At 38.6% G+C, this 14862-nt stretch overlaps 1 protein-coding gene across 1 annotated transcript in view; it reads right to left on the bottom strand.

Annotated features, from left to right (window-relative positions):
* Positions 1-14862, bottom strand: part of ROCK1 (Rho associated coiled-coil containing protein kinase 1) — a 265368-nt gene that overhangs the window by 113268 nt on the left and 137238 nt on the right. The window contains exon 10 of the mRNA XM_007935599.2: positions 9358-9517. Coding sequence (XP_007933790.2) covers positions 9358-9517 — 160 coding nt within the window. The remainder of the gene's footprint in view (positions 1-9357; positions 9518-14862) is intronic.

The raw sequence follows: 14862 nt of genomic DNA, 5'->3' as shown, positions 1-14862 counted from the left end.
CACTGAGACTATGGCCCCTAGCTGCCCTTCAGGTCTGGAATTGAACCCACACCTGTGGTTTCCAGCCAAACAGAAGACAGGCATATGAGTTGAACTTTTACCTGAGATACACTGCTTGAAGAGGACAATCACTGAGAAAGAAGGGCTGCCGATGCACAGGGAGACAGCTCAGGGGGCAGGAATCCATGGAGGGATGGACACTGAGAAGAGGTAACTATGGAGGAAGTGGGAGGGGAGCTGTTGCATTGTGGCAAACTGTGGTCAATGTCATGAGACAAAAAATATATGTAAACTGCTGTATGGAAAGTGAATTTGCTCTGTAAATCTTCACCCAAATCACAATAATTAAAAAAAAAAAGTTAGCTACAATAACTTCAATTTCAGTAACTCCTTCAAGCAAATCAAATACCTAATACTACTCTCAAGAAAACCCCAAAACCGAACTCATTGCCACTGAGTAGATTCTGACTCATAGCAATCCCCACTGGGTTTCTGAGGTGGTAAATCTTTATGGAAGCAGACTGCCCCATCTTCCCTCCGCAGAACACCAACCTTCTGCTTAATAGTCAAATGCCTAGGCACTATGCCACTAGAGCTCCTTAATATCACTCTAATAGAGTAATTCAGTATGTAAGTTTAAGACAACCAGTAAGGATTGTCAGAGTTCATAATATTACATTGGTAGGACATCCAGTAAGATGGAGGAACAGGCAGAGAAGCAACATAGACTCTCTTCAACAAAGAAAAGGAAAACCAATTGACAGAGATACAGAAGATAATCCTGGAGCCCTGAGCTTTGAAAGGAACTATACAGAAGTGGGTAAGGCACCAACTAGTAGAAAACCCTGAATGAAAACAGTGAGTACAGAGACAGTCGGAGCTGCGGACTGTCCGCTACTCTGATGGGACCAAAAGCCTGAATATTTCCAAGTGGTGTTAGGACCTAAGAATTGACCTAAAGATCAGCCCTGGTCACCAAAGGCTGCAAGGACAACTGGCTGGTGACCTATGACTAGGAAAGGAAATAGCAAGGAGGGAGATAACCTGAGCTGTTGACTTCCAGTGTCTGGAGGGTGCAGCCATTTTGGATATTTAAAGTGACTGAGGGGGCAGCCATTTTGGATATTTCAAGTGACCGAGAACACAGCCATTTTGAATGCTTACAAGCAGTAGCCATTTTGGATATTTCAAGTGATAGAGGGCGCAGCCATTTTGAATGTTTATAAGTGGTGGCCATTTTGGTTATTTAAAGTGACCAAGGCTGCAGTCATTTTGAATGTTTACAAGTGGCAACCATTTTGGATTTTAAAGTGATAGCATTCTCATTCGGATTCCAGGGATCTAAGAATAGGCTTTGTTTGCCAAGGTCGGCAAGAACATATGAGAGGCTGACAACAGGAAAGGAGACAAGTGGTGAGTGTATAAATGCTGTCAACTAGCCAATAGAGGAGCACAGTACCCTGCTTGCGTAGATAACATACAAACAAAACAAAACAAAAACCGTGGGCAAGTCACTCCAACATACAATTACCAATTAAATATAAACAAAAAATGTCACAATACCTTGGAGATAACAGAGTATCACAGTCCATGCAAAGAAGCAAGATAAAGCAGGAGAAACAAGGGACCAAGATACAGACCCAAAACACATCACTGAGGATTAGAACTCCCTGATAAGGAATTCAGAAGAATTATATTAAGGAATCTTCAAAGAATTGAGAGACAGATCAAGGAAAACACAGAGAAACCCCTACAACAATTTTGAAAGAAAATACAAGAACAAAATGACAAAATAAATGAAAAATTAGAAATGAGGTATAAGTTAGACATTTAACATTATTTCAGCGTCCTGAGTAATCATTCATTCAACAGACATGTTTGATAGCTTACTCTTTGTCAGGTATGTACCAAGTGTCAATGTACAGGAAGAAGAATGAATAATATATAGAGCCTTCTCTTCAGAGGCTCACATCTTAGAGAAAGATGAATAAGATACAATAGCTTCTCTTAAAATACGTCCTAGTGAGAAAAAAAGTATATTATATATAATATAGAGTGAATAAGTACTACATAAGGTACATCTAAATAAAGTGCTATACCAATGTAATATTTTTTTTTCTTTTTAATGCATTTTATTGAAATATAATTTACATATAGTGAAATACACAAAACTAAAGTGACATGAGGAGCTCTGGTAGCATAGTGCCTACGGCACTTGACTGCTAACCAGAAGACTGGCGGTTCAAACCCACCAGCCACTTCTCGGAAGGAAAGTTGGGCAATCTACTTCTGTAGTGATATTGCCTAGGAAACCCAAGGAGTGGTCACTATGAGTTGGGTCCGACTGGAGGGCACATAACAACAACAACAAAGTGACATGGGTCAATGCATTTTTTTTTTTTTTTTTTTTTGCAGTGTTCCCTCCCCTCCCCTCCTCTTACCACTAGCAACCAACAAACAGTTTCCCTCCATATAGAAACCTTTCCTTGCCCCTCCACAACAATGAACTAATACTAATACACAGAAATCCAGAAGATTAATACTAAATTTTCAGAAATAGATAAGACATTGAAAGGGCAAAGGAGCAGAACTAAATCAACAGAAGACAGAATTAGGGTGACTGAAGGCAAATACCTGAACACTTCTTTGGAAAGGGATCAATCAGAAAAAAAGATCAAAACAAAATGAAGAAAGTCTAAGGTTCATGTGGGATACCATCAAAAGGAATAACCTACTTGTAATTGGAATTCCAGAAAAGGAAGAGACAAATAAAAACACAGAGAAAACTATCGAAGGTTTGTTGGAAGAGAATTTCCCTGGTATGATGAAAGATGAGAATATATACATTCAGGAAGTCCAACAAACCCCAAATAGGATAGACCCCAAAAGAAAATCACCAAGACACATCATCATCAAACTTACCAAAACCAAAGACAAAGGAAGTACCATGAGAGCAGCATGGGAAAAACGAAAAGTTACCTACAAGGGGCAACCAATAAGACTAAGCTCAGATTTCTCAGCAGAAACCATGCAGGTGAGAAGGCAATGGGATGGTATATATAAAACCCTGAAAGAGAAAAATGTCCAACCAAGAATTATGTACCCAGTAAAATTGTCCCTTAAATATCATGGTGAAATTAAGACATTACTAGATAAGCAGAAATTAAGGGGATTTGTTAAAACAAGGCTAACCTTACAAGAGATGCTAAAGGGAGCCCTTTGGACAGAGAAGCACCATAGCCAACAACAACTGACCATTAACATACATGATGATAAAACCCATAAACCAACCCAGCTATGGAAGTATACAAAGTAAATAAGCCTACAAGATTGTAAACAGGGAACCAGAGACATCAATTGACAAATGAGGATAACTACAAACCAAAAAAGAGGGAAAAAACGGTGTCATTACAGAACTTCTAGATTGTAGGGAAGTCTAGACAACTACAAGATAGAAGAGACTGTTCTAAACTTGGGAAGAAAACTATAAATCACAAGGTAACCTCAAAGAAAAATGATAAACCTTCACATCAAAAAAGAGGACAAGCATAAATATTCAGCAAATACTAAAACAAAAGCAATGAAGGAAATGATAACATGATTCATAAACAAAATGGGCTCACAGCATAGAAAATTATATGGAACAAAGAATCGACACCATGAAAAAGCACGTAACAAAAATGACAGCAACAAACTCATATTTGCTGATAATTACATGTCTGGCAAGGGACTTATCTCTAAGATTTACAGCAGAAGAGTGGATGACCAAACTATGGTACATACACATAATGGAATGCTATGTAGCACTAAGGAGTTCTGGTAGTGTAGTGCCTAAGGTACTTGACTGCTAACCAGAAGGCTGGTGGTTCAAACCGACCAGCTACTCCTCGGAAGGAAGGTTGGGCAATCTACTTCCGTAGTGATACTGCCTCGGAAACCCAAAGAGGGGTTGCTATGAGTCAGGCCCTACTTGACGGCACATAACAACAACAACAACAACAACATGCAGCACTAAAGAATAATGTAGAGACTGCAAAGCACCAAATATGGATGAACTTGGAAGACATCATGCTGAGTGAAATAAGTCAATCACAGAAGGCAAATATAGTATTAGTTCATTGTTGTGGAGGGTCAAGGAAAGGTTTCTATATGGAGGGAAACTTTCTTTGTTGGTTGTTAGGGGTAGGACAGGAGGGGAGGGAACACTGCAAAAAAAATGCATCGACCCATGTCACTTTAGTTTTGTGTATTTCACTGTACGTAAATATTTCAATAAAATGATTTAAAAAGAAAAAAAATATTACATTGGCATAGCACTTTATTTAGATGTACCTTATGTAGTACTTGGGAGCTCTGGTAGCACAGTGGCTAAGACACTTGCCTGCTAACCAGATGGCTGGTGGTTCAAACCCACCAGCCACTCCTCGGAAGGAAGGTTGGGCAATCCTACTTCCGTAGTGATACTGCCTCAGAAACCCAAGGAGGGGTCGCTATGAGTCGGGTTTGACTCCACGGCACATAACAACAACAACAACAATATGTAGTACTTACCCACTCTATATTATATATAATATACTTATTTTCTCACTACGATATATTTTAAGAGAAGCTATTGTATCTTATTCATCTTTCTCTAGGATGTGAGCCTCTGAAGAGAAGGCTCTACATATTATTCATTCTTCTTCCTGTACATTGACAGTTGGTACATACCTGACAAAGAGTAAGCTATCAAACATGTTTGTTGAATGAATGATTACTCAGGACACTGAAATAATGTTAAATTATTTTAACTTATACCTCAAGTATATTTGAAAAGACTAAAGCTAACACTGTACTTGTTTGTTGATAGGTGCCATTCGGTCAATTATAATAATAGAATCATATCCTAGGGTTTTCAAAGCTGTGATCTTTCAGAAGAGATCACCAGGCCTGTCTAATGAGACCCCTATGGGTGGGTTCAAACCATCAACCTTTTGGTTAGTAGTCAAGCACTTAAACATTAATAGCTAAAATTTATTGAATGCTTACCCTATGCCAAATACTGTTCTAAGTGCTTTACTACGTTTTACCTTACTTCACCCTTACAACAATCCTTGGTTGTTGCTTTTGTTAGGTGCCATCAAGTCGTCTCGGACTCATAGTGACCCTGTCTACGTACAACAGAACAAAACAGTGCCTGGTCCTGTGCCAGTCTCACAATCCCTGTTATACATGATCCCATCGTTGCAACCACTGTGTCAATCCATCTTGCTGAGGGCCTTCCCCTGTTTTGTTGACCCTCCACCTTACCAAGCATGATAGCCTTCTCCAGGAAATGGTCCCTTCTGACATCATGACCAAAGTAGGTAAGACAAAGTGGCCATTCTCACTTTGAAGGAGCATTCTGGTTGTACTTCCTCCAGGATAGATTTGTTCATTCTTTTGGCAGTCAACGGTACTTTGAGTATTCTTTGCCAACAGCACCACTCAAAAGCATCAACTCTTCTTCGGTCTTCCTTATTCATTGTGCAGCTCTCACATGCATATGAAGTGACTGAAAATACCATGACTTGGGTTAAGTGCAACTTAGTCATCAGGGAGACATCGTTGCTCTTCAGCACTTGAAAGAAGTCTTTTGCAGCAGATTTGCCCAGTGCAAAATTTTGTCTGATGTCTTGACTGCTGCTTCCGTGGGTACTGATTGTGGATCCAAGTAATATAAAATCTTTGCCAATTTCAATCTTTTCTCCATCTATCGTGATGGTGCTTATTGGTCCAGTTGTGAGGATTTTTGTTTTATGTTGAGGGGTAATCCATACCACAGATTGTTGTCTTTAATCTTCATCAGTAAGAGCTTCAATTCATCCTAACTTTCAGCAAGCAAAGTTGCGTCACCTGTGTATTGCAGGTTGTCAATGAGTCTTCCTACAATCCTGATGCCACGCTCTTTCTTCATACAGCCCAGCTTCTCAGATTATCTGCTCAGCATACAGACTGAATAAGTATGGTGAAAGGATATAACCCGATGCACTTCCTTCCGGATTTTAAACCACGCAGTATCCCCTTATTCTGTTCGAATGACAACCACCTGGTCTATGTACAGATTCCTCATGAGCACAATTAAGTGTTCTGGAGTTCCCATTCTTCTCAGTGTTATCCCTAATTTGTTATTATCCACACAATCAAATGCCTTTGCATAGTCAATAAAACACAAGTAAACATCTTTCTGGTATTCTTTGCTTCCAGCCAAGATTCATCGAACATCAGTAATGACATTCCTTGTTCTAGGTCCTCTTCTGAATTCAGCTGAATTCAGCATTTCTGGAAGTTCTCTATCAATATTCTGCTGCAACCATTTTTGAATTATCTTCAGTAAAGATTTTACTTGCATGTGATATTAATGATATTGTTTGCTAATTTCCACATTCATGGGATCACCTGTCTTTGGAATGGGTTCAAATATGGATTTCTTCCAGTCAGTTGGACAGGTAGCTGTCTTCCAAATCTCTTGGCATAGATGAGTGAGTGCCTCTAGCATGGTATCTGTTTGTTGAAACATCTCAATGAGTATTTTATCAATTCCTGGACCCTTACTCTTCACCAATTCCTTCAGTGCAGCTTTGACTTCTTCCTTCAATACCACTGGTTCTTGATCATATGCCACCGCCTGAAATTGATGAATTATTGACTAATTCTTTTTGGTACAGTGACTCTGTGTATTCCTTCCATCTTCTTTTGATGCTTCCCACATCGTTCAATAGTTTTCCCCACAAAATTGTTCAACATTCCAACTCGAGGTTTGAATTTTTTCACTTTTTTTGGCTTGAGAAATGCTGAGCATGTTATTCCCTTTTGGTTTTCTAACTCCAGGTCTTGGCATATTTCATTATAATAATTGATTTTGTCTTCTCAAGCTGCTCTCTGAAATCTTCTGTTCAGCTTTTTTATCTTGTCATTTCTTTCATTTGCTTTAGCTACTCTCCATTCAAGGGCAAGTGTCAGAGTCTCTTCTGACATCCATTTTGGTCTTTTCTTCCTTTCTTGTCTTTTTAATGATCTTTTGCTTTCTTCATGGATCATGTTTTTGATGTCATCTCACAATTCCTCTAGTTTTCAGTAATTGGTGTTCAATGCATCAAATCTATTCTTTAGTTGGTCTGTAAATTCAGGAGGGATATATAATCAATGTCAGGAGCTCTGGTAGCATAGAGCCTAAAATACTTGACTGCTAACCAGAAGGATGGCGGTTCAAACCCATCAGCCACTCCTCAGGAGGAAGGTTGGGCAATCTACTTCCGTAGTGATACTGCCTCGAAAACCCAAGGAAGCGTTCGCTATGAGTCAGGTCTGACTCCACGGCACATAACAACAACAACATAATCAATGTCATATTTTGGCTCTCGTCGACTTCTTTCAATTGTCTTCAGCTTCAACCTGAACTTGTATATGAGCAGTTGATGGTTTGTTCCACAGTCAGCTGCTGACCTTGACCTTGTTCTGGCTGAAGATATTAAGCTTCTCCATCACCTCTTTCCACAGATGTAGTCAATCTGGTTCCTGTGTACTCCATCTGGTGAAGTCCATGTGTATAGGTGCCATTTGTGTTGTTTAAAAAAAGTATTTGCAATGAGTAATTCATTGGTCTTGGATAATTCTATCATGTGATCGCCAGCACTATTTCTATGACCAAGGCCATATTTTCCAACTACCGATGATTCTTCTTGGTTTCCAACTTTTGCATTCCAATCACCAGTGATAATCAACACATTCTGATTGTATATATGGTCAATTTCAGACTGTAGAAGTTGGTAAAAATCTTCAATTTCCTCATCTTTGGCTTTGGTGGTTGTTGCTTAAATTTGAACAGTAGTGTTAACTGGTCTTCCTTGTAGGCATATGGATATTATCCTATCACTGACAGCATTGTACTTAAGGATAGATCTTGAACCAGTCTTTGTAAAGATGAATGCCACACCGTTCCTCTTCAATTTGTCACTCCTGGCATAGTAGACATACTGTTGTCTGATTCAAAACAGCCAAAACCAGTCCACTTCAGCTCACTAATGCCTAGGATATAGATCTTTATGCAATCCATTTCATTTTTGACAACCTCCAATATTCCTACATTCATACTTCATACCTTCCATGTTCTGCTTATTAATGGATGTTTGCAGCTGTTTCTTCTCTTTCTCATTCATGCCACATCAGCAAATGAGTTCCCAAAAGCTCTACTCCATCCACACAGTTAAAGTAAGCTCTACTCTGAGGAGGCAGCTCTTCCCCAGTCGCATTTTGAGTGCCTTTAACCTTGGGGGGGAGGGGGGCCCTCATGTTCTAGCAGTATGTTGGGCAATGTTTCAGGGATATTCATAAAGTTTTAAAGAAATGTATCAGACAGTGTTTCACTGCTATTATAAGGTTTTCACTGGCCAATTCTTTGGGAAGTGGACAGCCCCTTCTTCCAAGTCCATCTTAGTCTAGAAGCTCCACTGAAACCTGTCTACCATGGGTGACCCTGCTGCTATTTGAAATACCAGTGACATAGCTTCTAGCCTCACACCAACATGCAAGCCACCACAGTACGACAAACTGACAGACAAGTGGTGGAACAATCCTTTGAGGCAATTAAAATTAAAATCACCATCATCACCACCATTAATTTTGAGCAAACAAAAACACAGTTACCCAGAGTTACAATATAAGTAATATTACATGTCGTAAGCCATAGAAGTTACTAAGCTCTTTTTGGGAGAAATCAGTTTTGAAAAGCTAAAAACTATAGGCCTCTGGTAATATGAGAAGCCCTGGAGGCACAGTGGTTAAAGCCCTGGACCACAAACCAAAAAGTTAATGGTTCGAACCCACCAATGCTCCAGGAGAAAAAGATGTGGCAGTCTGCTTGTATAAAGATTTATAGCCTTGGAAACCCAATGGGACAGTTCCATTCTGTCCCACAATGTCACTATGAGTCAGAATCAACTTGACAGCAGTGGTTTGGGTTTTGGTAATATCAATATAGTGATGATGATACTGGAAATCTATATGTTGTTCCAAAATGTATTATAAACTATAATTCTTTGAGGATCAAGATGAACCAAAATATCAGCATTAGTAGAGTCTTTTGACCTACTAATTCTGTAATGATGTGTATCATTCAGCAAAGAATTTCTAAAAAACAGTATCTTAAACATAGATGGACAAAAATAATAAAACATGAAATAATGGAAAAATGCATCTGTACAAAACTGGCATAATATAATGTTTTTATATACCACTAAATCGACTTCAAATGTTCTTAAAATTATTTTTAGACAGACTTAAGAAAATAATATGAATACAATAAAATCAGCACCTAAAACCATTGTTTTGCACACTTACCTGCGATTGCTATAATATGTAAATCCTACGAAAGGTAGCTGATTACCAACAAAAGCTTTAGGAATAGGGAATGTTTCTTCATCTCCCTTGTCTTCTTCCAAGTCATCAAAGTTACTTGTATCAATGTCACTACTTAAATCTGGTACAACTGGTGCTACAGCTAAAAACAAAAACAAAATGAGTTGTTATTTTCTAATTTAATATATTAATAAAGTGAAGAAAAGAATTCATATCAACTGCTGATGGTTTCTCTCTCACAAAAACATGACGATCTACAAAATTCAAATGGGTCAAATTCTACTACAGTAAGCTTTATTAAGTACTTCACTAGGATTATATATATACCACTAAATCTACTTTACATGTTCTTAAAATTATTTTTAGACAGACCTAAGAAAATAATATGAATACAATAAAATCAGCACCTAAAACCACTGTTTTGCACACTACCTGATATTGACCATTACATAATTTTATGAAAGGGAGTCTTCAATGTCAACTATAATTTTCATCTACACCTTAAGCTTAATTAGAAAATTGCAACTTAATGTATTATCAAGGTTTGTTTTAGAATATACCATAGTATAAAATACTCAAATGCACTTAGAACTACAGAAAAGACTGCTCAGTAACGATGTTGTGTTATTGTTGTTAGGTGACGTCAAGTTGTTTCCAACTCATAGCGACCCCATGTACAACAGAACAAAACACTGCCTGGTCCTGTGCCAGCATCACAATCTCTACTATACCTGAGCCCACAGTTGCAGACACTGTGTCAATCCATCTTGTTGAGGGCCTTCCCCTATTTCACTGACCCTCCGCTTTACCAAGCATGATATCCTTCTACAGGAAATGGTCCCTTCTGACAACATGACCACAGTAGGTGAGACGAAGTCTGGCCATTCTTGCTTACAAGAAGCATTCCGGCTGCAATTTCTCCAGGACAGTTCTCTGAGGAGTTCATGGTACTTTCAGTATTCTTTGCCAACACCACAACTCAAAAGCATCAACTCTTCTTCGGTCTTCCTTATTCACTGTCTAGCTCTCACGTGTGTAAGAGGCAACTTAAAATATAATTGTTTGGGTTAGATGCATCTTAGTCTTCAAAGCAACATCTTTGTTCTTTAGCACATGAAAGAGGTCTTTTGCAGCATATTTGCCCAATGCAATTTGTTGTCTGATGTTCTGACTGCTGCTTCCATTGGTGTTGATTGTGAAACCTAGTAAAAGTCTTTGATAAATTCAGTATTTTCTCCATTTACTGTGATTCTCCTTACCGGTCGAGTTGTGAGGATTTTGTTTTCGTTATATTGAGGTGTAATCCATACCGTAGACTGTAGTCTTTAACCTTCATCAGTAAATGCTTCAAGTCATCCTCATTTTCAGCAAGCAAAGTTGTGTTGTCTGTTTATCGCAGGTTGTTAACAAGCCTTCCTTCAATCCTAATGCCACTTCCTCATGTAGTACAGCTTCTCAGATTATTTGCTCAGCATACACACTGAGTAAGTATGGTGAACAGATACAACCCTGACACACTCCCTTCCTGATTTTAAGCCATGCAATATCCCCTTGCTCTGTTCAAATGACAGCCTCCTACTCTATGTACAGGTTCCTCATGAGTACAATCAAGTGTTCTGGAATTCCCATTCTTCTCAATGTTATCCACAATTTGTCATGATGTACACAATCAAATGCTTCTGCATAGTCATAGTGGTAGTACTGACTAACCATAACAATAGATTGAGACAAAACCTTCTTCACCATTTCCCTTAATAGCCAAGAAAACTGCCTGGCTACGCAAGTCTAACCCAAACCAAAACCAAACTCACTGCTGTCGAGTCAGATCCGACTCACAGTGACCTCTCCTTGGGTTTCTGAGGCAGTATCATTATGGAAGTAGATTGCCCATCTTCCTTCTGAGGAGTGGTTGATGGGTTTGAAGCTCCAGTCTTCTGGTTAGCAGTCAAATGCCTTAGGCACTACGCTACCAGAGCCCCCATCCAAGTCCAGCTTCTAATTAAAATAATAATTTCCTAACATGTAAAATTAGGGCAGTAGTGGTTCAGCGGTAGAATGCTCATCTTCTATAGAGAAGACCAAGGTTTGATTCCCAGCTCAAGTGCAGCAACCACTCATCTGTCAGTGGAGGCTTCTGTTTTGCTATGATGCTGAGTAGTTTTCAGTGAAGCTTCTAGACTAAGACTAGAAAGAAAGGCCTGGTGATCTACTTCGGAAAATCAGCCTTGAGTTGACCTGATAGCAGCTAATAAAAATACATGAAATGAGGGGAAAAAAAGGAAAAGGTTACAAAAAAAACCAAAAAACAACCCACCAACTTCCAACTCCATGACCCTATTGGATAGAGCAGAACTGCCCCACAGGGTTTACAAGATTGTAAATCTTTGCAGAAGCAGACTGCCACATCTTTCTCCCATGGAACGGCTAGTAGATTCAAACCACTGATCTTCTGCTTTGCAGCCGAGTGCTTTAACTACTGTGCCATCACAGCTCTTCCCCTTGCCAAATATTTAAGCCAAATATCGTCTTAACATAATTTTTTCCTAAAAACAAGGGGCAATTTTGCCTACTGGGCAATATTCAGGAATATCTAGGTATATTTTTCTTTGTCACAAGTTGGGCAGAAGTGTTACTGGCATCTAATGGACAAAGGCCTAAGATGCTGCTCAACATTCTACCATGCTCAGGACAACCCCCAAATAAAGAATTATGTAGCCCAAAATACGAAATGTTAAATTAGAGAAATATTGTTTTAAAATTATTATATTAGAAGGGTTTAAAAGAAGTAGCATAAGCATGAATTCAAATTCTGTTATTTGCTAGCACTGTGACCAGAAACAAGTTGTTTAGGCTCTCTCACTTCTTCCATCTTGTATCTTTAATCTCATCCCTGCCATTTCTTCAATTCTATCTCAAATAAGGGGGAAACATACACAGTCTTAATAGTTTGGGTCTCCAAAATTAAGGGTGAATAAGATCAGAATGGTCATGTAAATTCTTCCAGAAACCAAACTGTTTTCTCCCCCATGTCCACATCATCGTGGTGATGATTAACTAGCATTGTAACTTGGAGGCATCTAAGTGGTAAAATTACTAAAAGAACTATTGTTTGTAAAAGGTAAGCAATTTTGGCAAAGAAAATTGGAGACTGGGAAAAGAAAAAGAACTGTAACTGTTATATAATTTTTAAAAACTTAGCAGGTCAGAGAAGCTAGTTCAGAATAAAACTATTCTTGGTATTTTAGGGGTGGGAAGAGAAGAAGGGGAAGGACCGGGAAAGGGAAAAGTAAGTTCTACAGACTTCAATTTTTCTTTTTTACAATAACTACAAAACAGGAGCTAATGGGATTAGGAAAAGTTATCAAAATGTTTATAAGTATGTGCATTCTAACTACACTATAATAAAACCACAGATGGCAATGTAGATGTTAAAAAAACACAAAAATGATAATAATATTAATAATACTAATAATGCCCACAAATGGGTAATCACAGAAATTCTTTACATACAAAGTTCACTTAAGTCAATGAAGTAATCAACTTCACTTGTTTCTCAAAGATCTAAGCAGTTATGTTAAGGAGTATTAAAGAGGTATACCAAAAACCAAACTCACTGCTGTCGAGTCAGATCCAACTCACAGCAACCCCTCCTTGGGTTTCTGAGGCAGTATCGCTACGGAAATATATTACCCAATCTTCCTTCTGAGGAGTGGTTGATGGATTTGAACCACCAGCCTTCGAGTTAGCAGTCAAATGCCTTAGGCACTATGCTACCAGAGCTCCTGAAGAGGTGCAGCAATATAATAATATGCCATTGATTTGGATTCCTCAGTTCCAGCAGAATATGAGCTCTACAAGGGAAGAATTTTTGTTGGTTTGATCAATGCTATTTTCTTACTGTCAGGAATAAAACAGTACTCAGCATATAATAAAAAACAAAACCAGTTGCTATCAAGATGATTCTGACACATGGTGAGTCCACTTATATCGGAGTGGAATGTGCTCCATAGAGCTTTCAATGGCTGATTTTTCAGAAGTAGTCTGCCAAACCTTTCTTCCAAGGCACTTTTGGATAGACGCCAACCTCTAACCTTTCAGTTAGCAGACAAGCGCATTAATAGTTTGCAGCATCCAGGGATACCCAGTGTATAATAGCAGCTCAATAAATATTTGTTGAATAAATTAATTTTTCTACTGATTATCAGTCTTTTAATATATAAAAGGAACTATATATACACCCTACCTTTAGGAGCTCTGGTAGCATAGTGCCTAAGGCACCTGACTGCTAACCAGGAGGCTGGCAGTTCAAACCCACCAACTACTCCTCAGAAGGAAGATTGGGCAATCCTACTTTCTTAGTGATAACTGCCTCAGAAACCCAGGGAGGGGTCGCTAGGAGTTGGGGCCGATTCGATGGCAAATAACAACAACAACAACAACAACCACCACAACAACCACCTTTTGGAGTATTGTGTAGTTCATCAATAGTTATTTGAGCACTGCTCAACTTTGTTAGAAAAAGTATTTAAAATAATAGAAAAGGTATTTTCTTCACTCTTCTTTCCAAATTTCTTCAAATTTACAATCCTATTTGTATGTTTTCAGCCTTCTTAAACTACACTGGTTCAGTATAAATACTCAGAACTCTTCAATGTAACCATCCATCAACTTATTCCCCTCTCATCTATTTTGTTGTTGCAACATTTTCTCGTGAAGCCTGTACATAACAATCATGTTACATTTACAAATGAGAAGGAAAAGTTCTTTATTTATTTTCCATTCTGTAACATTTAACAAGTCTCCAGATGTACAAATGATTACGAACTCTGGGGCTAATGAAAAAGTTGGAGTTTTGAGTCCATTCACGGGCACCTCGGAAGAAAGTGTGGTCATATACTTCTGAAAATATCAGCCACTGAAAATGCTATAGAGCACAGTTCTACGCTTGACACATGTGGGGCTGCCACAAGATGGAGTCAACTTGATGCTAAATGTCTTAATGGTTAAAAAGTCTCCCAAGCGCAAGCTGCTCCTGTAGCTTTTCTAGCCAGCAGGTCATCCAATGACATTCTTTGTAGTGGTATAATCTCTTAATCTTAACAATTTATTTCCTCTTCTCAGTCAATTTTATAGCTTTGTACAAAGTATGTAATCTTTATGAAAGCAATATTCCTTTCAAAATATTTGATAACTAGGATACTTTACTAAAATACTGGAAAATCTACATTATCTATTTAAACAAAATTAACAAGATTATTCCCAACAAAAGAACAAATTTTCTTTTTTTAAAAATTTTTTTATTTATTGTGATTTGGAGGAGCTCTGGTAGCATAGTGGCTAAAGCACTTGACTGCTAACCAGAAGGCTGGCGGTTCAAACCCACCAGCCACTCCTCGGAAGGAAGGATGGGCAATCCTACTTCCGTAGTGATACTGCCTCGGAAACCCAAGGAGGGGTCGCTATGAGTAGGGGCTGACTCGACGGCAC

This window comes from Orycteropus afer, unplaced genomic scaffold, assembly GCF_000298275.1.
Source record: "Orycteropus afer afer isolate SDZICR_OR568_19922 unplaced genomic scaffold, OryAfe1.0 scaffold00030, whole genome shotgun sequence".
Classification (NCBI taxonomy): Eukaryota; Metazoa; Chordata; class Mammalia; order Tubulidentata; family Orycteropodidae; genus Orycteropus; species Orycteropus afer.
This window is presented reverse-complemented; position numbering and strand designations above follow the sequence as displayed.